The sequence below is a fragment of the Pezoporus flaviventris genome, unplaced genomic scaffold (genome assembly GCF_033815535.1).
Source record: "Pezoporus flaviventris isolate CSIRO_AGI_PZ_B2104156 unplaced genomic scaffold, CSIRO_AGI_Pfla_v1 ptg000215l, whole genome shotgun sequence".
NCBI lineage: Eukaryota > Metazoa > Chordata > Aves > Psittaciformes > Psittacidae > Pezoporus > Pezoporus flaviventris.
The window spans coordinates 469,309-493,062 of record NW_026892763.1 but is presented as its reverse complement, the minus strand read 5'-3'; the positions used below and the strand labels follow the sequence as shown (position 1 = coordinate 493,062).

General features: G+C 48.9%; 1 protein-coding gene across 1 annotated transcript in view; it reads left to right on the top strand.

Annotated features, from left to right (window-relative positions):
- Nucleotides 1-782: 782 nt before the first annotated feature.
- PGM2L1 (phosphoglucomutase 2 like 1) overlaps nucleotides 783-23,754 on the top strand; it is a 39,942-nt gene continuing 16,970 nt past the window's right edge. Inside the window, exons 1-3 of the mRNA XM_061442152.1 lie at nucleotides 783-910; nucleotides 15,778-15,945; nucleotides 22,381-22,487. Coding sequence (XP_061298136.1) covers nucleotides 800-910; nucleotides 15,778-15,945; nucleotides 22,381-22,487 — 386 coding nt within the window. The 5' untranslated portion in view covers nucleotides 783-799. The remainder of the gene's footprint in view (nucleotides 911-15,777; nucleotides 15,946-22,380; nucleotides 22,488-23,754) is intronic.

Below are 23,754 nucleotides of genomic sequence, written 5' to 3'. Positions count from 1 at the left end.
ACCAGGGAGGTTTTCAGCTCTTCCTCACGTAGATCACCAGGAGGCACGGAGCGCCTGTTAGAGCGGGTGTTAAGAGGTACAACGTGCACTTTCGGTCTGCACCAAGCAAAAGGAGGGAGCCTCCATCCAGCCCTCTGCCTCCACCCTGACCCTGCTCAGGCCCCCTGAGGGCCAAGCGCTCTGTGACACTCGACGGCTGCCGGCCCCTGGGTCCAGTGCCACCACCGCGGGGGAGCCGGGACCTCTGCGGGGAGAGACGGGGCTCCCGGCGAGGGAACGCGGCCGGAGAAGCAGGACCCCCCGCAGCAGACATCACTGAGGGAAGCGAACCCGCTCCCCTCAGCGCAGCCCGCTTCCCTCAGCCCGAGGCGAAAGCGGCGCGCCGCAAGGGATGCCGGGAGTTGTAGTTCTCTCCCGCCACCCCTCGGCGGTTAGCGGCGTCACTCGGACTACATTTCCCATCACGCATTGCAGCGCCGCTCGTTTCCCCCCCCCCCCACCCCGGTGGGGTGGGCGAGGCGTGATTGGCGGGGCGGCGGCGCGGGAGGGGCGGGGCCGCGGTTGTTGTCGAGCGGCGGGAGGGCGGGGAGCGGGGCCGCGCTCGGAGCGTTGCCGGTGCGAGGCGGCGGGCGCCGTTACCCTGAGGTAAATAGCGGGTGCTCCCCGCTTCCCCCCGGCACCGCGGCACCGGCATCGCTCTTCCCTCCCCTCAGGGGATGCGCGGTGCCGCGGCGGAGTGAAAGAAGCGAAGCCGCCGTTGTTGTCCCCCCTCTTTCCTTCCACCCCTGCGGACGGCGACATGGGCGAGTGCGGAGCCCCCGGGGATGTGAACTCCAACGTGCTCATCGCCCCCAGCACCGGCGACGCGCAGCTGGACAAGGCGGTGTGGCAGTGGCTGAGCTGGGACAAGGTGGGTGTGTGGCGGGGTTTTGGGGCGGGGGGGGTGCAGCGGGATCGCCTCCGTTACACCCGGTCCTTTTGGTTTCCAGCGCGTTCCATCGCCGGTGCTGAGCGCGGTGTTTGGCCCCTTCTTCCTCGCCCTTTCCCCTGGGGTTGGGGTTGAGGGGTGGCTTTGGGAAATAACCACCCCGATGCCGCCGTGCTGCCGGGGCTGGGAATTCCGTACCCTGGGAGAGGGGAAGGGTGAGGCAAGCGGCCCCCCCCCCCCCCCCCAGGGCTGTACCTGATGGGGTGATGTCATCTCGCTGCCACATGGAGCACGGCACCTGCTTCGTGTTGCTCCTGCTCCTCCGTGAAGACATCGGCGTGGTCTCGTGTAACCTCGTTTCAGGGTGGTTTGATGCTGTTGGAGGCAAATGGCGTGGCTGTGTTTTCTGTCCTGCTTGAACGCCATCCCTTACAAAGAAGCAGGCTTTAGAGGCGGGTATTCTGCCATACGCCTTCCCTTGCCATCCTCATCAGGGTGTCAGGAGGGCTGCAGGCTCTGTTAGCTCCCATTAACCCATCCAAAGCAAACCTGAGGCCATAATAATAACGAGAACATTAATACGGTGTTGGAAGGGTTACTTTATTTCCCAGCTCGTTTGCCCAAACATCATGGCTTGTACTTTAAAAATACCTTGGGAGATGGAGGAGGGTCAACAAACAGTGGCTTTATGTGGCTGCTTTCCTGCTTTTTTCCCTTTTACTTTACGGAGAGTGGTTATCAGTGTGTTTATCCTGTTTCCCCCTTGTTCAGCCTTGTCGGGCTCGAAGCAGGAGGGCTACAAGTGAGCTCTCTGTTGGCCCTTAGATGGGCTTTATGCTGCTTGGGAATCTGCTCTCTCCCTTCGTTTGTGCAGGAATCAGCACTTGCCATCTGCGTGTTCTGTGCTCAGAGCTGCTGTCGTGGAAATAGCTGGGAATAGGGGCACGGGGGAGGGAAGGAGTGGAAGAAGGAAATAGCATTCCTGATAATACACTTGGTAATGTGGACTGAGCTCCGGTAAATGTGGGGGGGGTTTGGTGGATTGAAAGGTTGGTGGGTCTTTTTTAAAGCAGCTTAATGTATGTTTGTCCTCAAAATGTATGGAGTAGAAGAATCCCAGAATTCCAGGTTGGAAGAGACCTCAAGGATCATCTGGTCCAGACTTTCCAGGCAAAGCATGACCCAGACTGGATGCCCAGCACCCTGTGCAGCCCCATCTTAACGGTGCCCAATGCTGGGGAGTCACCACTTCCCTGGGGAGGTTACTCCAATGGCTGCATTGTTCTCACTGGGGGAGAAAACCCTCTTGTGTCCAGTGGGAATCTCCCCAGGAGGAGCTTGTGCCCATCACCTCCAGTCTATTCGTGGGACTCCTTGACAAAAGGGAGTCTCTGTGTTCTCTGTAGCCCCCCTTTAACTCCTTACACATGGATAAGGTCTCCTCTGAGAACTTACACATTTTTAATAGGAAGGTTACTGGGGAAAATACTTGGATTAAAACCAGATTAGTGAAATTTAACTGTTTCTGTAGCTCCTTCTAAGGCTAAAATGAACCAAGAAAATACAAACTGAAGAGTAGGGTTGATGGCACCTGCTTACCCTTGCTCCCCTAGGTGACAATCATGACCTGCACTATTGAACTTACTACTTGGAGAGATGTTAAAGAGTTTCTGTGGATTTTGAGTATTCAAAATCACCTGAAGAAGGAGGACTGGATGCTCCAGCAGGGGCACACACTGGGGGTTCTACAGTGAGGGCTACACTGCCTGGTTCTGAAGCACTTGCAGTCACTCTGTAGAGGATGGAAACAAGAGGTGAAGGTGTTGTGGGGCAGGGGAGCAAGGCCAACCAACAAAGTATGGCATGAGGAGGGATTATTTTCCCCTCCCACCAGCTTCCTGAGCCTCTGAGCAAGGCAAAAATCCATGCACTACATTCACAGCAGTATTTTGCTGTGGGGAGCTTTTGTCCTCTAACTTAATTGAAAATTACTTGCTGTAATTAATGAATAGAGTTGTGTTTCCATCCTTTTGGATGGGGTTCTGTGTGCTAACCTCTTGTTAAACCATAACTGCTTCCAGTCTGGGCCGTGGGTGGAAGAAACCTGACCAGATGATGGTCCTTCTGCTTTCTTCCTCTCCCACCTCTGTCGTGCATCATCATTAGTGCCTCTTGGCAACTGGTTTAAAGGAAGCTCAGTAATTAAATCTCCCTCTTTTCCCATTCTCTCATTAATTGCTGTGTGTTCACTCTTGTCTTTGAGACAGGCCTGGAGGCACAAGGCACCCTCCTTGTGGTTGATCCTCATTGGTAAACTATGTCAACAATTAGTCATTGTTCTGTTTATTTTCCCTTTAATTCCTCTTAATCCACTCCCTAACTTTCCTATTGTCCTTCCACCTCTGCCTTGATGCTTCTAAAGGAGTTTGGCTCCTGTGGAAAGCTGTGTTGGAGCAGTTATCCCCAATAAAACCTCTCTTCAGAGCAAATGTTAGAGTTTTGGACCTTGGTTGTAGTAATGACTTTATGTGCTTGTCTTATTTTATAGAGTGGCAAGGTTTAACTACAGAGTGGCATGGAAATGAGGTGTGCTCCGTGGAGCAGCTGAGCATTTGTTGTATGCTGAAGCAGAGGAGGTTTTGGTGCAAGTTAGGGGTCAGGTACTGGCTCAGCACCTGGTGGGAGTGACCAGGATGATTAAGGTAGAATCCCAGAGTGGTTTGGGTTGGAAGGGACCTTAAAGCTCCTCCAGCTCCAACCCCTGCCACGGGCAGGGACCCCTTCCATAGAGCAGCTTGCTCCAAGCCCCTGTGTCCAACCTGGCCTTGAACACTGCCAGAGATGGGGCAGCCACAGCTTCTCTGGGCACCCTGTGCCAGCGCCTCAGCACCCTCACAGGGAAGAGCTTCTGCCTTATCTCCAACCTGAACTTCCCCTGTTTCAGTTTGAACCCATCACCCCTTGTCCTATCACTGCAGTCCCTGATGAAGAGTCCCTCCCCAGCATCCTTGTAGCCCCCTTCAGACACTGGAAGCTGCTCTGAGGTCTCAACACAGCTTCTCTTCTCCAGGCTGAAAAGCCCCCAAGATCCCCATCTACTTAATGAAAAACCTGATCCCAAAGAAAGATCCACAGCTTTGCCTTCAAGTCAGAGTAACTGATGGGTGCCCTCTGCTTTCCCCCAGTAAGTCCTCAGTGTGCAAGACTGGAGCCTCAGCCCAAGCTGTTGGCTGCTGGTTTATTCATTGCCCTTTTGAGATCACTGACGAGGCTCTGGTTCCCTTTGTGTGCTCAGGGCAGTGTAGCTTTACCCATCTCCAACAGGGATTTGGAGGAGTGTTTGTACACAGACTGTTCCTGGGCTGTTGTGGAGTGTATGGGGTGGGGGAAAAAGGGATGCTATGTGGTTGTCAAAGGCACAGAGCATCACATGGAGGGGAAAACTTGAATTGGTTCTCGAGGTGCTGTTTGTACAGGCCCCTTTCACTGTACTTTCACTTTACTAATTCATGGCCTCATTGTCAGAGCATGAATAGCTTCCTGCTTGCTGACAGTGTGGCTTGGCTGGTTTCAGGGCTTTGTTTTGAAGCGCTCCTCGGTGTTCTTGTCGTTCTTGTGACTTTTAAGACGGAAAAGTGGCTTTTAGGATGCTTTTAAGTGGCTTTTTAAGATGCGTGTGACTTTCAAGAGGAAATGGACTTGGTAGTTAGAGACCAGTAAGCTGCTCCTGTTATTCAACTTGTGGTATTTTTATCTGAAGACCTTTTAAGTGATTATTTAAGACTAAAAATGGGGAAATGAAGTCTAGGAATTGGCAAGCACTAATACTAAAACATTGAAGATAAAACTGAATACTTGAAGTAGTTGATTCTGGGTAAACAGGGACACAAACCTGATGCTGGTACAACCAAAATGGGTACAACCATTTTGTGGAGCTCTGAAATAACACAAGGACTGTCCTTCAGTGCTGTTCTAAGGTTTTAAGCTATAGAAAGTCCATCAGGATGGTTTTGAAACTGTACTTCACGGTAATACTGTCTACTGATGCTATATTGATAAATAAGCTGTATGCTGTCTATGGTGTTCTTATGGAAGTGGGAAAGGGTGTTGCTGTTCTGTGCATGCAGACTTTTAACCGTGAGAGTCAGAAATAAGACTTGAGAATTAAGGTTTGCTTTGGATAGTATGGGATTTCCCTGTATTGGGTACCTCTGTGTTTATAAATGTAAGTGATGAACAGCACAGTGATGTGACCTGCTTTTTGCCTGCCTCTTCCTATTCTCTACACTGAGCCACTGAATTAAATCAGCAGAGTTTGAGCTGTGCTTCTGCTTGCTGCTCCTCTTGCAATCAGTGTTTGGTCTTTCTCAGGATCTTCCTAATCAGAGCATTGCTAGTTCAGAGCTTTTTTTACTATTCTTCCTCAGAGATAAGGATTTCCAGGTTTTAGCATTCCTGAAAAGCTGGTGTGATGTCCCCCTCTCTGAGGGAAGCAGCACATCAGCAGTGTGGGGTGTGTGTGCTTTCTACAGTGGAGTGTGGCTGCAAGTCACACTGCTTGTGGCTTCACATCCTCCAGAGTGGATGCTCACTGTTAATGCTCCATGGTGCTTGGCTGAGGCCCATCTCTATGGTCCATGCAGCCTCCCTGCCACAGGAGCACATCACTGCTGTTAGTTCCAAGTGCTGGTGGAGTGATGGTTTTGTTAGTGTGAAGACTTAAGCCTGGTATATATGGGTTGTGCAATGTACAGGGCAGGTGCAGGGCCTTAGGAGACAGTATTTGAGGACTGGTTTTGGTGCACAAAGCAAAACTATTCCACGAGGCACTCCAAACAGGCAGAATGGATGTAGACTGTACCTAAAATGGTCTTTCAGCCTGGCTCCCTACCAGAAGCAGCCAACTGTTGTGGAGGTGGTGTGGCTCACTGTGGGACCAGGATTTGGGAATGAAACAGAAGATAAACTTGAATTGTACATGTATTCCCAGTGAGTTGGCAGAGACAAGGGATGTCATGCAGGGAGCCTTCTACCTTTTGGGTGTGAAGACAGGCTGAGGGAGCTGGGCTGGGTCAGCCTGGAGAAGAGAATGCTCCTTAAGGAGACACCTTAGAGCAGCCCTAGTGCCTGAAGGGGCTGCAGGGAAGCTGGAGAAGGGCTTGGGACAAGGGCCTGTAGGGCCAGGCCAAGGGGAATGGCTTGAACCTGCCGGAGGGGAGACTGAGCTGAGCTCTTAGGCAGAAGCTCTTCCCTGGGAGGGTGCTGAGGCGCTGGCACAGGGTGCCCAGAGAAGCTGTGGCTGCCCCATCCCTGGCAGTGTTCAAGGCCAGGTTGGACACAGGGGCTTGGAGCAAGCTGCTCCAGTGGAAGGGGTCCCTGCCCATGGCAGGGGTGGGAACTAGATGAGCTTTAAGGTCCCTTCAACCCAAACCATGGCATGATTCTATGCAATACAGCACCTACAGCCATGTGTAGAGGCTGTGGTTCACTCCATCACCTTTCCTTCTCCCACCACAGTAACTGGTCTCTGTAACTGCTTGCCTGCAGTTGCCCAACTGATTTTGACATTAAAATGTTGATGCAGTTGCTGAGTATAAACCAGTTGTTTCTTGCCTAACAAGAGGAAATGAGAACCTACAATTTCTAAGAGAAATTGGAAATGAGAACTTGATGCAAGTGCCACTGCTGGTGTTAAATTGGGTATGTAGGGATTAGCTAGGCCATGAACAGTGCTCTGTTCTTCATTGGGACTGCCTACAAATAGATGCTCTGATGTGTTTGGATCTTAGGAACTAACGCTGATCTCATTTAAAAAGAGGCTTAAATCAATTGCTGACTAAAACCCAAAAGCTGCTGTCAAATCTGCTGAATTCTAAGCAAATTTGAGACCCTTTCCTTCCCTTCCTGGCTGCATGCAAAGTGTTTGTAAAGCAGAAAATGATTGCAGTGAGAGTTGTGAACTGCTGCTTACTTTGACAGGATTAGCTTTGAAACCCAACTCCGGCAGTAAGTACATGTTATTAACATGATTGGGAATGAAAGGACCAGTAAGGGATACTCAGCTAATGTCCTTGTGCTTTAATTCTCCAGTTGTTTCTGATTATGTATCCTGATGAGCTACAAAAGGAGTCTAATTCTAGCTCAGCAGGTGACTGCAGAACATGGAAACTGAGGATGAAGCAGCATTACACTGAATTTAGCAGAATATATATATATGTATTTTGTTCAATGAAAGCTCAAAGACTGCTTTAAACACGTTGATGTTGGAGGATCTCAACTGGTGCAGGATGTGACCCCACAGTTCTGCCCTACATCTGATTGAGGCAGTAAATCTTTATTTGCTTAATGTCTATCTTGCATCTAGCTCATTCTCTTCCCTCTCCTTAAAAGCCATTATAACAACTTTAAAGTTTAATGCCATGAGACCACTTACACAAGTTATATGAAGCTCCTGCCTGAGAACTGAAGTCGGAGACAAAACAGGTAACTTGCCAACCCCCCCGTTTTATAAGGTTGTAGTACCAGCTCTCTAGAGATGGCATGCATCTGTAATAGTATAATAATTATATAGGAAAAATAATGCAGGACTTATTTTCTGGTGTTCTATAAAGTGCAGAACTACATCTGAGCTCTAACACATGCCCTAGCCTGTCTCTGTCCCAAGTGTTTCATGTTTCTTCTCCGTGACTGTGAAGCTGAAGTACTGAAGGAGAGGTTCTCCCATTCTCTTTCCTCCCAGCTCCTCAGTAATGTAAACCCTGCTCCGTGAGGATGAGAGGACTCCTTGGATGTACTTGAAACAGGATAGGAAGACATTGCCTGACCTCTGGTTGCTCTCTGCTTCCCACGTATCCAGTGGCAAGCCTCAAAACTGTTAAAACAAGAAGAATGCTTCCCAAATTTACATCGTAAAATGGCAGATTAATGTGTGAGGGCACCTGCATCATGTTTGTAGGTGCTGCCAGGTTGGGAAGTAAACAGTTGAGGGCAGAACTGCTCTTCCCAAGGGAAGCAGATGGGTCAGGGAGTGGACATGAAGTTCAGTTCAGTGAGGACAGGCTGGGAAAGAGGAACTGCCTGTGGCCTTGTGAGCTGGGGCTGGGCTCTGCTGCAAAGCCTTCCCTTCCCTGACAGCAGAGGAGGCTGGCAGCATCCTGGGCCAATGTGGGAAGGAATGTCTCCCTTTGCTCCACACTTGTTAGCCCACATCCAGATCTGTGTCTGGTTTTGGCCCCCCAGTACAAGATGGGTACTGATTAAAGTGGTTTGAGGGGCTCCAGGATGGTCAGGGGCTGGGGCACTTGCCCTCTGAGGTGAGGCTGAGGGAACTGGTGCTGCTTTTCTGACTGCGCTGGACCAAGGGGAGAGCTGCAGTCAGAAACCTGCCTGGAGCCCAGTCACCAGCCAAGGGCCCCTCTTGCCTTCCCTGCCCCTTTCCTGGCCCCAGGAGTGGCTGTTCAGGTAGCACAAGCTGCTCCTTCCAGGGACCTCCTGGCTGCTGCCACCTTATCTGCTGCCTCCTTGCACCCTGCCAGCAGTGGTCAGGACCCCTTTCCCCACCCAGAGCAGGAGGAATCGTGTCTGTCGCTTCTTGATTACTGCCTTGTCCAGCCTCCTGACCTGTGTGGGGCTCTGTGTTGTTGGATGTGTGTTAAAGCTGTTTGGCTGTCAGCAGAGGATGGATCCCTGTAGGATGGGAGCCTGTGTGTGGGTCTCGCCCTCTTCCCTGCTTTGCCTACCTTTGGGAGGCTGATCTCTGTGGGATGGAAGGACCTTGCTCTTTGTCAGATGCCTTGTCCACTAGTTAGTAATCCTTTGAAAACCAGTAGCAGCTGTGAATGGTCCTGCTCTCCCTTCTCTGAGGGGAGTCAGGGATGCTTCTGCCAGACATGGTGCCAGCTGCTGGGCTCAGGCAGACCCTGCCAGAGTCAAGGTATTGAAATGGATTCAGCTTCTTTTTTCCCCCCTTCTCTAACAATGTCCTAGTGCAGGATGGCAATTGAAGCCTGGTTACTGGGATATTGCTGCAGGGAGACCTCAGAGCAGCTCCAGTGCCTAAAGGGGCTGCAAGAAACCAAGGGCCTGTAGGGCCAGGCCAAGGGGAATGGCTTGAACCTGCCCGAGGGGAGACTGAGCTGAGCTCTTAGGCAGAAGCTCTTCCCTGTGAGGGTGCTGAGGTGCTGGCACAGGGTGCCCAGAGAAGCTGTGGCTGCCCCATCCCTGGCAGTGTTCAAGGCCAGGTTGGACACAGGGGCTTGGAGCAAGCTGCTCTGGTGGAAGGGGTCCCTGCCCGTGGCAGGGGTTGGAGCTGGAGGAGCCTTATGCTCCCTTCCAACCCAAACCATTCTATGGTTCCCTGCTCAGTTTCACAGGGCTATGAAGGATAAACCTATACATGTCAGTGAGCCCCTTGGGATAACCCTACCTGAGAGGAAGTTTATCCCTACCTTGGGTTATCCCTACCTGGGAGACCCTAGGGAAGACCACAAGTTGCACTGGTGTGGTATGACTGCAGGTGCTGAGCTCACCACAGCACCCTTGCCCTCCCCTCTGTGCCTCAGTATTGATGCTGCATTCGCTGGCACAGTGCTGGGCTCCTGAATCACATTCCCTGAGCTGCTCCTCTGTCTGTGGGGGCTGAAGCTGCTCTTCCACAGAGCCTTGTTGGCCACCAGTGCGGGGATGTGGCGTGTTTGGTGGGTGTTGGAATCAATCCTGGTTTCGTATCCTCGACATCCACACGCTGCTTGATTGTAGGCGAAGCTCGGAATTCTGTGGGCTCTTTAAATCACTGAATCCATGAGAAGAATTTGAATGGTTATGTCAGAGCCCTTGGGGCTGTCAGGATATCTTAGAGCACTGCTTTTATTAAGGAACTGCTATTTTGGTATGAAAGAGCCTAGTTTTTCTACTTAAGACAGGAAGCTTTAGGCAGCTCTCTGTTGTTTAAGGGTATTAAATATACTGTCCAGACACTGTAGCTGGTAATCTCTAAGGGGCTTCTCTTTTGCTTACTCTAGGTTGCTGTGTTGTGATTAACAGAGCTTCCTGATGTACTAATCCAGGCAATGGTGAAGAGCAGGCACTTGAGTTGTCTCAGTTTGTGTTTCTAAGCTGAGTGTGGTGCTGGCACTGGGCTGCTGCCTCATCTGGCTTAGAGTCATAGAATCCCAGCCTGGTTTGGGTTGGAAGGGACCTTAAAGCTCATCCTGCCATGGGCAGGAACCCCTTCCACTGGAGCAGCTTGCTCCAAGCCCCTGTGTCCAACCTGGCCTCCAGCACTGCCAGGGCTGGGGCATTTAGCACTGCTTTGGGCTTCAGAAGCTTGACAGATTCTTTGCTAAGCAGTGATCTGTTACAGTTATTTGCTGAATACACCAGTGAACTACTTAAAGCTGCTGGTAAGCCTCCTGCCTCAGTGTCATGGAATTGCATGGCATTGACAATATTTCTTTGGAATTTGGAAGTACAAGGGCATGCTGCCTAGTTTGACTCATCCGATACACCCTCCTAGTGCTTCCTGCATCACATAACGGGGAGGTTGGAGTTGGTGGAGAGTGGCTGTGTGGGGATACTAATGACTGCAGAGAAGATGCTTTGTGTAAAGGTGTACTGGACTTTCTGCTTTGTAACCCCAGTCTCTAATGTTATTGTGTTGCACATTTAGTGCATTGCATCTCATCGCTCTTCACAACTGCTTGAAAGGAGGTTGTAGGAAGATGGGAGTCGGTCTCTTCCGCCACCTAACAAGAGATAGGACAAGAGGAAACGGCCTCAAGCTGCACCAGGGCAGGTTTAGATGGAGCTGAGGAACAATTCCTGCCCCAGAGGGTGCTCAGGCATTGGAACAGGCTGCCCAGGGCAGGGCTGCAGGCACCGGCCCTGCAAGGGTTCACACCCCGTGGAGACGAGGCCTCAGTGCCGTGGGTCAGTGGTGGCCTTGGCAGTGCTGGGGAGTGGTTGGATTTGATGATCCTAAAGGTTCTTCCTCAGGGTTAAATGTCAACAGTGGGAGCTGTCGTTGTCGTTTAGCCCTCCCTGACTCTTAAAGTCTCTGTTTAGCGTGGTGAATGGTTTTCATGCCCAAGCAGTGTGCTGCAGGAAGCTGAAGGGGTCCATTGGCTTTGAAGCTTTGAAGCTCCAACTTGGAGAGAGAAAAAAGGAAAAGCAGTGAGTGCTGTGCCACAGTGTGGGAACAGTCTTGAGATCAGTTTTTGAATGCTGTTGAAAGCATAACCCAGAGCGTGAGACTGATCATCACCATGGATAAATTTACTCCAAGGCTTGAAAATTCCTTCTTTCTGTTGCCAGGGAGTTTCAGGTCATCTGTGGGAAGCTTGGAGACTTTCTTCCTTCACTTGGAACTTATGGTTTTTACTTTTTTTTTTTTAGTTGACCAAGTGCAACCTGAGCAAACAAAATCATGGAATCATGGAATGGTTTGGGTTGGAAGGGAGCTTAAAGCTCATCCAGCTCCCACCCCTGCCATGGGCAGGGACCCCTTCCACTGGAGCAGCTTGCTCCAAGCCCCTGTGTCCAACCTGGCCTTGAACACTGCCAGGGATGGGGCAGCCACAGCTTCTCTGGGCACCCTGTGCCAGCGCCTCAGCACCCTCACAGGGAAGAGCTTCTGCCTTATCTCCAACCTGAACTTCCCCTGTTTCAGTCTGAACCCATCACCCCTTGTCCTATCACTGCAGTCCCTGATGAAGAGTCCCTCTCCAGCATCCTTGTAGCCCCCTTCAGAGCTACTCAGAGGTCTCCATGCAGCAAATTCAGTGCTAGTTGGATGCTCTTGTGGCTGATTTTCTTCCCTTTGGAAATAAATAAGGTGTCTTTAATAAAAAATGCATGTTAACCTATTTGTAAAAGAAATGTTTCAGTAAACTCTTGGTTCAGACCTGCAGAACTCCAGGCCATAAACTCTAATGCACTCCACGTTACTCTGCGCTTGCAGACGAGCAACGCAGCGTATCCTAAAAACCCATTAATGATGTTGTGTCATTTAATAGCCCTTATTTTAAAGCAAAACAAAGTATTGAATTATGATAGTGTGAAATGAGGTTTTCATGTCCTTTTGCCTCTGCTGCTCCTCACATTACTCATTTGTGTTCTGGTTGGCTGTTCCTGAACACTGAAAGAGAAGCTTTTTACTTCTGGGATTGAATATTTGATGTGCCTTGTTGGGTTTGTTTCATTTGTAGTCCATTTTCCAGCTGGGTTGTGAGGGATGGCTTTGGGTTCGGAGCCATCTGAAGTGTGAACAGGCATGGTTTCATTTGCTTTTCAATGCCCATGTCTCTCACGTTGGTGCTCATGGCCTGTTGTCAGGCTGTGTAGGTTGTGCTTCTGAGTTGGCAGCAAGCTGTAATGAGTATTCTTTTCCTCCTCCAGGTGTGCAGCTCTCCTCGTTGTGTTTCCCCATTGCTCCTGCAGATCTTCCCTGTTTCCAGTGCTGCAGAGGCTGCCCTGGGGCAGGCAGTGCCCGAGCTGGAGCTGGCTGACCTCTATTTTAAATGTCAGGGTGCTCCACCTTTGCCATTCACATTCCCTTTGCCGTTTTAACCTTTCCTTGGGATCCTGCTTGAAGGAGCACTGGTTTAGAGAAGCACTTGTGCAGTTTGTGCTATTACATGACTGGAGTCACTGCTTTGTACAGCTGTGTGTTGCTTATCTGCTACATCCCCTGTGTTGTCAGCAAGTCTGGCTGGGTTGTGCTGTGTTTATAGGACCTGGGAGACGTCTCATCCAAACAGGATGGCAGCAGACAGTTTCTTGATAACCAAATGAATTCACAGAGCCTTTAGAATCCCTGTGCTATAAATTATTGAATAGTGGAATCATCCAGGTTGGAAAACCCTTCAAGCTCATCCAATCCAACCATTCCCATCAGTGCCAAGGCCACCACTGCCCCATGGCACTGAGGCCTCGCCTCCATGGGGTGTGAGCACTTGCAGGGATGGTGCCTGCAGCCCTGCCCTGGGCAGCCTGTTCCAATGCCTGAGCACCCTCTGGGGCAGGAATTGTTCCTCAGCTCCATCTAAACCTGCCCTGGTGCAGCTTGAGGCCGGTTCCTCTTGTCCCATCCCTTGTTCCTTGGGAGCAGAGCCCAGCCCCTCCTGGCTCCATCCTCCTCTCAGGCACTTGTAGGCAGCCATCAGGTCCCCCCTGAGCCTTCTCCAGACTGAACCTCCCAGATCCCTCAGCCCTTCCCCATCACACTTGGGCTCCAGGCCCTGCACCAGCTCCGCTGCCCTTCTAATATGGGTCCTTACTCATCCAAACAGCATCTTTCAAAACAGCCTCCTATGGGTGAATCACTCCCTGTTAGTACCTGTTGTCAAAGGACACACATCAATATTCTTCTGTTACTGTGTTTTTTTTTGTCAAACTGGGTTCACCTTCTTTTTCTGTCCCTTAGGTCCCCTCGGGCATGTCCAGGATGATGCTGTGGGTATAAGCATGACTGTCTAATTCTAATCATCATGGGTAATAGTAAGGTTTTCGCTATTATGTCCCATTGTTTCCTAGCATCAGTATCAGCTGAATAACTGTGAATCATAGAGTCACAGACAGGCTTGGTTTGGAAGGGAGCTTAAAGCTCCTCCAGTCCCAACCCCTGCCACGGGCAGGGACCCCTTCCATAGAGCAGCTTGCTCCAAGCCCCTGTGTCCAACCTGGCCTTGAGCACTGCCAGGGATGGGGCAGCCACAGCTTCTCTGGGCACCCTGTGCCAGCACCTCAGCACCCTCACAGGGAAGAGTTTGCTCAGGTCTGATTACCAGTCTGTGTATTTGCAGTGTGTACATTCGGAAGTTCATAGCTTTGACAGTGATGAGAGTTCAGGAAAACACTGATAATATAATCAGTGTCTGTATCCTGCTACAGAACACACCTTGCAGTGCATACGAGTGACTTTAAAACACAGGGTTGTAGTATTTCCTACCTTAAGGTAACTACTTGAATTAAGATTTTCAGACGTGTATAATCACCCCCTCAGCTGAATTGTGTATGAGAGAAAATGTGTTCTCTATGCATGGAAATGACAAACGTTGCATTTAGGGAAGAATCTAAGGGACTCTAAAATGGAGTAGGTTTTGGGTCACAGGAATTGCTTCCTACTCTTCTCTTTAGCCAGACTTTTTCCTTGTCTGCTGGCCATTCATTTTAGTCATGGGTTTTAGCTGATAAAGGTGAGGGATGACAGCAGTGTTCTGTCCTGACTTGTCGTGTTCATCTCCCTTTTGCTGTACAGAGAACCTTCCTGTGCAGGTGAGGATCTCCCTATGTAGGCAATCCTGAGATCACCCTTAAGTCTTTGTTGAGCTTCCTGCCATGGTTGTGCTGCCCTTATTCCTGTCTTTTGGCATCTGCTGACAGTTGTTATCAGGGTTCTGGACTAACCAGCCCTTGGTCTGAGCTGGTGCAGCCTCGTGCAGCAAGTCCCCACCACGGTACCCACTCTACAAACAGCACCATAGAGCTTTTGGCTGCAATGAGCTATGCAAGTGTAGGTGAAGAGGTGTAAGAGCCACTGACAATGGTACCAGAAAGGGAGAATGTCTCTGAGGCTTGCCTATGAACCATGACACTGTCAATATGTGACTTGACTTCCTCAGAAGGGTAAACCCAAGGACTGTTTTGGATGATTCTTTCTTTAGTCGCTGTATCATGGAAAATGGATTCTTTCTGAACTTAGAAGTAATTGGAAAGGTTTGGTTCAATTCTCTGCATTTTACTGACAAAATTCTTGGTCCTCGTAAATAAAGTTAAAAGTCTTAAGTCTGGAGGGTTGTGAAAGTGGTTGTTACAATGGGGCATGCGATACTTCCCTTCAGGAGCAGTAGTTACTGGTGTTTTCCCCCTTGCCTCCTGAGCAGGGCAAGTATCCAAAATGTCTGGGCCTTTCTCAGAGAAGCACCCATCTTTATTGCACAGCTGTGATCAATAGGAGCTTTCACTCTCTTGTACTCACCTCCCTAACAGCTGATGTAACTTGAAAAGGCAAGCTTGCTTTCTGCTTTTACAATGTCAGCTTGCTCTTACTGTGCCTGTTGACAGACTTCTCCTGCACTGGGAAGGAAGGAAATGGTGCTTTGAAGTCAGGATTCTTGTCTGTCTTCCAGCAGCACAGAACGAGCTGGTGGAACCTGCGTTGGGAAGAATCTCTTCTGAAGTCTGTGCTTCCCATTTCCAGGCTTCCTGTAGCTGGAAGGTGTATTAGCAACTGGGCAAACACATCAGCAGATAGGTGCAGCAAGAGCTCCTGAAGCCTTATTTATAAGGATGAGGCTGAGAGAGTTGGAGCTGTTGAGCCTGGAGAAGAGAAACTGCGTGGAGACCTCGGAGCAGCTTCCAGTGTCTGAAGGGGGCTACAAGGATGCTGGGGAGGGACTCTTCATTAGGGACTGCAGTGATAGGACAAGGGGTGATGGATTCAGACTGAAACAGGGGAAGTTCAGGTTGGAGATAAGGCAGAAGCTCTTCCCTGGGAGGGTGCTGAGGCGCTGGCACAGGGTGCCCAGAGAAGCTGTGGCTGCCCCATCCCTGGCAGTGCTCAAGGCCAGGTTGGACACAGGGGCTTGGAGCAAGCTGCTCCAGTGGAAGGGGTCCCTGCCCGTGGCAGGGGTTGGAGCTGGAAGAGCTTTAAGGTCCCTTCAACCCAAACCAATCTGGGATTCTGTGCTAGAAATGAGTGCTACAACAAAGGTGAGTTTGTGCAGATGGGCATTTTATAGCATAGGAAGTACCTGCTGCACTGCAGAACTAGGAATGATTTAACCCCACTGAGCATATAGTTCACATCCTGGTTTCAAGAGCTAAATGAAGATCTTCATCTTCTTTTTCAGAACCAGAAAACTAAAGAACAGATTGAGAGCTTGTTGCAGAATGGGAAGCACAAAGAGCTGCGGGATCGCCTCTGCTGCAGGCTGACCTTTGGGACCGCCGGCCTTCGCTCTGCCATGGGAGCTGGCTTCTGCTACATTAATGATCTTACAGTGATCCAGTCCACACAGGTAAGCTGAGTAGTTGTGTAGGTGAGGACTGAATGGTCTCACAGTGTTTGGGACATGTAGTGTACTGCTGAAACACAAGCTGGGGGTGAAACAGAGCAGGCATTCAATAGAAGAGTGATAGCACGGGGCGGTTAGTGTGGAAGGAAAATAGCTTGATCAGGTTTAACTGGGCACATGAGGAGGAGGATATAATCCTTTCCACTGGGATTTGGCCAGTGGAATGGCCAATCACATTTTTTTATGGCCTGTTATGCTGCTTTGTAGCTGGAGAAATGAGTGGCTGTTGTAAGAGCTTTGCATGTTAGTAAAAAACTAAGGAAAAGCCCATCAAGAAAACCTAAAAGCAAACCCAGCCCCAAGCAAACAAGCCTTTTCTTTCATCTTTAGCTAAAGCTGTTCATAACTATATGGAAAAAAAAAGGAGTTTTTACCAAGAAAATGAACAGGAAGCAAGATGAAAAAGCAAATGTGGAATGACTGAAGAGCATCTGTATTGTAAATTGTTTAACTTCCAGGGAATCCTTCCAGTTACATGGGTTGTAGAAAATACTGGGGTTTAGTGCAGTGCCATGACTGTAGTCTCCCTGTGGCTCTTGGCACTTCTTAAACTGGAGATGCAAGGAGGTAATTTGAGATATGAATTTAAACTCTCAAACAGCAAATCTTATGTTACATGTTGTATCAGAGAGGGCTGATTCATGGCTTATCTATGATTTAATAGCTGTGTATGTGGGTTAGAGACATCACCATAGAATTATTTGCTAAGGAAAACATTGTAAATGGATGTTGCTGTCTTTGAGGGCTAGTTCTTTGTATTCTGGAGTACAATATTATGGGGTGGACTGCCTGATTCAAATACACATAGGGAGATCTTGGAACTTAGATTTGGCTCCTGACTGCCATTTTGATAGTCATCTGTTAGTGCTGTTGGAAAGGGTCTGATGGGTTTGGTGTGAGTACAGTTTTGGCCAGGGGAACTTTAATCCCAGTTTTCTCTGCCAGAGATTAAGCTCTGCTTGCTGGTGGTGCTGGATGTACATCTAGAAGGACACAAAAGTTGATAACAGAGAGCTCAGGAGCTGGAGAGAAGCTGCTATGGGGTTGTGAGTGGCACCAGTGCTGTTGTAGGGGAGACTGGTGGCAGAGATTCCTCACTTCGGGCACATCTTTTCCTTAAACCATATCACAGATTCTTTTGACTGGTGGTTTAAGTTGATAACAAACAGAAGTACAGTCTTCTGGATGCATTTCTTCACTGGCTTCTGCTATCAGTGTTTTCCTCTCTTGATTTTGGTCTTGCATGCCAATGAGGGCTGGGAAGCGATCACACCCTTCTCCATTTCTCTCCCTGCTTCTCTTTCAAGCAATGTTAATGAGTTATATGTGTGATGGCCTGAATAAATCAACCTGTTGATTAATATAAGGCTTCATGGTCTCTGCCTTTCTTTGACACACTGTTTTGCTCAAGGGTGGATGATCTGTTCTTCCTCAAAGGTCCCCAGTTTTCTCATGTCTTCCCCACCTTTTCAATAAACACCTTTGGAAGGGACACTTGATGTTTTGATCACAAGTGGTCCATGCTCCTTTTCTATATTGCTATCTCATAGTGGATGTGTTCTTATATTTGCTGCTTATACAGTACCAGGCTGTTCTCAGTTGATGTATTCCTCTATCAGTTTTCCCTCAGAACAAGTACATTCAATACTTTAACCTGTATCAGAAATAAATTCACAGTACATTGGAAATTAATGTGATATTATCCAGACGCTGAGCACTTGAAAGAGTCTGAATATGAACATTGATTTATCTGGGGTTGTAGTTCTGTTAAACTATCATTCCTGACTGTGATAGGCATTCTTGCATGTACTTTATGATGGTAAATAAGAATCTGAATGCTTTTTGCTTAATAATCTGCAAAATGGGGCTTTGTCTCACTGCAGTGAAGGTGGTGGGAGGCAAACAGACAAGTGTTGAATCCTTCTGAGAATGAATAGCATGAGTCAGAAAATGGATGTTCTGTGGTTCCTTTTCTTATGAGGATACAAAATACAAACGGCTTTGTATTGTGTATATGAAATACAGTTAAATGTCTCTTCCCACCTTTAGTCTTCATAGAGTCACAGCCTGGTTTGTGTTGGAAGGGACCTTAAAGCTCCTCCAGCTCCAACCCCTGCCACAGGCAGGGACCCCTTCCATAGAGCAGCTTGCTCCAAGCCCCTGTGTCCAACCTGGCCTTGAACACTGCCAGGGATGGGGCAGCCACAGCTTCTCTGGGCACCCTGTGCCAGCGCCTCAGCACCCTCACAGGGAAGAGCTTCTGCCTAAGAGCTCAGCTCAGTCTCCCCTCGGGCAGGTTCAAGCCATTCCCCTTGGCCTGGCCCTACAGGCCCTTGTCCCAAGCCCCTCTCCAGCTTTCCTGCAGCCCCTTTAGGCACTGGAGCTGCTCTCAGGTCTCCCCTTCAGGAGCCTTCTCTTCTCCAGGCTGCCCCAGCCCAGCTCTCTCAGCCTGGCTCCAGAGCAGAGCTGCTCCAGCCCTCGCAGCAGCTCCGTGGCCTCCTCTGGCCTCTCTCCAACAGCTCCACGTCCCTCTTGTGCTGCTGCCCCAGAGCTGGACCAGGACTGCAGGGGGGTGTCCCCAGAGCACAGCAGAGGGGCAGGATCCCCTCCCTGAGCTCCTGCTCCTTTTGATGCAGCCGTACAGAAGAATATCTTGTTAACACAAAGGAAGTAAGTCAGTTCTTGGCTTGTGCAGACTGAAGCTGGAGTTGCTCGTGCCCTGATCTCCTGGACATTGCATGCTGCCTTTGTTTCCATTCTCGTGGAAGCGTGACTGAACTTGGGTTGCCCAAGTGAGACCCTTTCTTGGCAGAAAGGGCAAGGTTCCTTTTGGTCAGCAGGGAATGTGTTTGTGAGTTCAGCTTCATGGGCAATACTGGTTTCTGAAAGTACCAGTCTGGGCTGAAATCCTTTGCTCCCTCTCTAGAGCTTCTGTTTTTGGTTGTTCATCAGTCAAGACTGGGAAGCAGATGAGAACGTGTTTCTGAAGTCAGCTGCATTGGATTTAATCTCTTTGTTTGAGTACTCTTGCTTCAGAAGGTGATGACATTAACAGTTTGGCTGAACCTCATGTGAAAATGGACAGCCTTGGCTCTATGTGTCCTGTTCCAGGAAGGAATGTCTGTTCAAAACAAGGAGATTTCAGTGAAGTTAAAGCATTCCCTTCAGTTAAACCTTAGCTCAGATGCATGCTTAGGCACGTGCTGTGTCCTTGCGTGATTATATTGATGTCACTAAAAGATCCAGAAGGGTACAGGATATTCAGAAGTTGCTTTTGAATGACTTTTGCTTTTGATGGTTGTAGGGATGTAACCTACACATAAAGCCTTGAATCTCCTGCTCACATATTGCTTCTGCCCCACTGAACCAATTGCGTCTCGTACTGGGTGAGTAACCAGTCACTGACCCCACAGTGACAAAACCAGTCATCTTTGCATCATTGCTTCTGGCTGTATAAGCAAAGATGAAGATAAGAGTTGAAACATTTCAATACTGGGCTTCAAGAGAGACAGTAACAGCTTTCTGATTTCATCAACCCCAAATCTTTCTATCCCATTCGTGATAGCATCGCTTTCCCCTCACTTCTCTTTTGAAATGAATCCTGAGCGATTGGACATACAAAAGGATTATTCATGCCTGGAGAAGCAATCTAGATCTCCCTTTGTGAATCTCATATAGGGAAATCATAGAATTGTAGAATGAAATCCGAATCAATGAGGTTGGAAAAGCTTCAGGATCACCTAGTCCAAGTGTTCCCCAGCACTGCCAAGGCCACCACTGCCCCATGGCACTGAGGCCTCGTCTCCATGGGGTGTGAGCACTTGCAGGGATGGTGCCTGCAGCCCTGCCCTGGGCAGCCTGTTCCAATGCCTGAGCACCCTCTGGGGCAGGAATTGTTCCTCAGCTCCATCTAAACCTGCCCTGGTGCAGCTTGAGGCCGGTTCCTCTTGTCCCATCCCTTGTTCCTTGGGAGCAGAGCCCAGCCCCTCCTGGCTCCATCCTCCTGTCAGGCACTTGTAGGCAGCCATCAGGTCCCCCCTGAACCTTCTCTTCTCCACCCTGAATCCCCCAGGTCCCTCAGCCCTTCCCCATCATCATCTCTTGCTCCTCCTCCTCCTCATCATCTGCTCTTAATCTCTTTACATGTTATTCAGTGTGCTCAAGTCAAACTTGATCAAGTTTTCTCCATTCCTCTATCTCTTGTCTCTTTACAGTTGTGAATGAAGGTTCTTGGTAGGTTGTAGGGCAGGGTGAATGTGTGTTTGTATCAACACAGTTCAGTTCGGTGTGAAGGTGACTTCAGCTGCCGATTGTGCGCGGGTACTTTCCACTTCTGTCCCTATGCAGGGTTTGTATTGATTTTAAAGGTTTTTTGCTGTCTGAATCCCTCTATAGACATCTGCAGCTGACATAATTCTCCAGAGAGATGCCAGTATCCAGTTCTTCCTGTTTTGAAGCACGTTCTGTGGGGGAAAAGGGCAAGAAACACCAAATAAATTGAGCTCATTGAATTTCGTGAGGAGTCAGTCAGGCTTTCCAGCTCAGAGATTGCTCATTGGTGATCATAGAATCCCAGACTGCTTTGGGATGAAGGGACCTTGGCACCCTCACAGGGAAGAGCTTCTGCCGAAGAGCTCAGCTCAGTCTCCCCTCGGGCAGGTTCAAGCCATTCCCCTTGGCCTGGCCCTACAGGCCCTTGTCCCAAGCCCCTCTCCAGCTTTCCTGCAGCCCCTTCAGGCACTGGAGCTGCTCTCAGGTCTCCCCTTCAGGAGCCTTCTCTTCTCCAGGCTGCCCCAGCCCAGCTCTCTCAGCCTGGCTCCACATCAGATCAGATCCAGACTGGGTGCATTGCACTTAATGTTGGAGGGAAACCTGTTTAATTCTACTGCAGAACATACCTTCATTGTGTCAGGAGGAAACTGACCCTCACAAGAACTGGCTTTTTTAGGATGCCATTGGCTGCGATATGTTCAGAGCATTGTATTTGTGTTAGAGCTGTGTTCTGGTTGTAGTGAACTGTAGCCTCTGGCAGCTTCCATTAACAGCAGTGCCTTTTTGTCTAAAACTGCTGATCCATCCTAGGTTGTGTCTGTGGTGGATCTCCAGAGAGTTTCTAACCGGGAAACTAATGGACTTGGAGGCCACAGGAAAGGTGAAGCTGGAACATCATGTAATGAGCTATTGACAGGCTGAGCAAGTTGAGGCTGTTGAGTCTGGAGAAGAGAAGCTGCATGGAGATCTCGGAGCATCTTTCAGTTTGAAGGGTGCTGCAAGGATGCTGGAGAGGGACTCTTCATCAGGGACTGCAGTGATAGGACAAGGGGTGATGGGTTCAAACTGAAGCAGGGGAAGTTCAGGTTGGGGATAAGGCAGAAGCTCTTTGTGAGGGTGCTGAGGTGCTGGCACAGGGTGCCCAGAGAAGCTGTGGCTGCCCCATCCCTGGCAGTGTTCAAGGCCAGGTTGGACACAGGGGCTTGGAGCAAGTTGCTCCAGTGGAAGGGGTCCCTGCCCGTGGCAGGGGTTGGAGCTAGATAATCTCAAGGTGCTTTCCAACTGTATCTGACCTATGATTCTGTGATTCCAAAGAGCATCCATCTCCTCCCCTTTGGTAGAGGGATAGCTGACCAAGGAGCTCTTTGGTTTTCCCTGTGTATGTTTCAGCACATATTTCTCCTCACCCCCAATGTGTTTTACAAGTGTGCTCCCTTTTCTCCTCCGTGCATGGGGCTGATCTCTGATACCTTTCCACTGGAAATCTTCTGCCTTGATGAAGAGAAAGCAGTTTGTGTTTTTGCTGTTGTATCTGCATCATACATACATTGAGGGCTTCAATCTGTCCACCTGGAGCAGGTCACTAGTAATAAACCTTTGGTTGAGGAAGTGGGTGAGGATGAAGCATCCTTTTAATGCAGATTTAGAACTGACGGCTTGAAATGGTGATGAAAAGGTGCCTGACTTGTACTGTGAGCAAAAGGATAAAGATTAGCACTGGCCTAACATTGCCACAGTGGATAGGCTTTCAAAAAGTGGATTATTCTCCATTGAGTCTCCAAGGTGATTTGAATACATAAAAGCAGAGGAAGGACTGAAAACAAGTATTTACTGCTCAAGGGTTTTGCTGGTTCCAGCTTTCTGCTAATGCTGTCAGGTCATTTATTGTAGTGTGGGTTTTATTTCCCTGGTTTTCTCTGATTTCTTTCTTTCTGTGAACACTGGGGAAAAAAAGATGCTGCTTTTGTGAATAGCATGCTTGATGTTTTAGCTGAGTTGGGGTTTGCCTCCTGACATTCTCCATCCCTCATGGAAGATCGTTCGTGACGTTTGTGTGTGCTGCACTGGAGCTAATTCTTCCCAACCTCTTCTTTTCTCTATTTCCAGGGGATCTACAAGTATCTTGAGAGGTGTTTCTCAGACTTTAAGCAGAGAGGCTTTGTTGTTGGATATGACACACGAGGTCAGGTGACCAGCAACTGCAGCAGTAAGAAGTATGAGTATTGATTACATTTGCAAGTCTAGACATTAAATTGTGCTTTTAAATGCTTTCTGTTCCATCAGAGTATTTGTGTCACCAGCTACACACACTTTCCCCTCCCTTAGCCCATTTAAGTAGTAAGGAAGAGATGCACGGACTAAAGCCTTTATAATACCTTGTCAGCAAATGTGGCATATAAACTAGTCCCTTCACCAGAGAATTTACAATCTAAATGCCCAAGATCATTAGGCAGACATTAAGAAGTTGATGTGCCTGGAGAGAAATTTGAATGTGAAGGTAGATTCTGAGTACTAACATCTAACTTGAAATCACTAAATGTTAGTACACTATTGATAACGTTCAACACCTGATTTAAGCTTGCTTGGGGGAGAATAATTCTACCTGCAGCCAGCCATAACCTGGTGTTTTGGCACCCTTATTTTCATCTGTGATCCCAGGTCTACATTGGGAATGTTTTACCTGGAATGCTTAAAATGTAAACTTACAGTGATGCTGAAACGTGCCCTTTGCAAGGAAAGTGGACCTATAAAAGAGCTGCCTTCTGAATTCTCGAAGGAATCCTAATCCCGTTGTGATTACAACACATGTTTTGCTCCCTGAATGATGTTTCTCACCAAACCTCAACCCATTAGCTAACTGTTTAATTGTTGGAGTTAATGTAGTTATTGTGTCTAATTGTTGTAACTAATGTAGTTTGGGATATTTAATGCTTGTCAGCATTTAATATTGCAGGGATGGAGTGCAATAGAGCACAGAATCTAGTGTCTGTCTTAGAGCTTCTCCATCCCCCTGAGCTCTGCCTCTCCACCCTGGTCATCAGAACGTGTGGCATGTCAGCAACCAGGCTTTGGCAGAAGGTTTTTTTTTCTCTGTTACGCTGTGTTTGCAAGGTTATTACCCAAATCATCTGAGTTATGCACAGCCTAAAAAGGTGGAAGTGTAAGAAAATACATTCCTTTTCAGCCATGCAGAGCTTGGAATTCAGATCTGATAGCAGCGCAGTTGTATTCCATGGTTCAAGAATCGATCAGTTCTCAACTATGTGTTTCTTTTGTCCCCTTGGGATGACACAGAGTTCCAGTAGTGCTGAAATCAAAGTGAACCTCCCCACAAGGGGGTTTTCAGTTGGCTCAGTGTGCTTATCCAGCACTACGTGAGCAGCGGTGCTCCTTTCTTTGCATCAGCTCCAGTGCTGATGGAGATGTCAGACTGTCTGACTGTATCCTGTAATTAAGTTGATGTAAACTGTTGTGCTACAG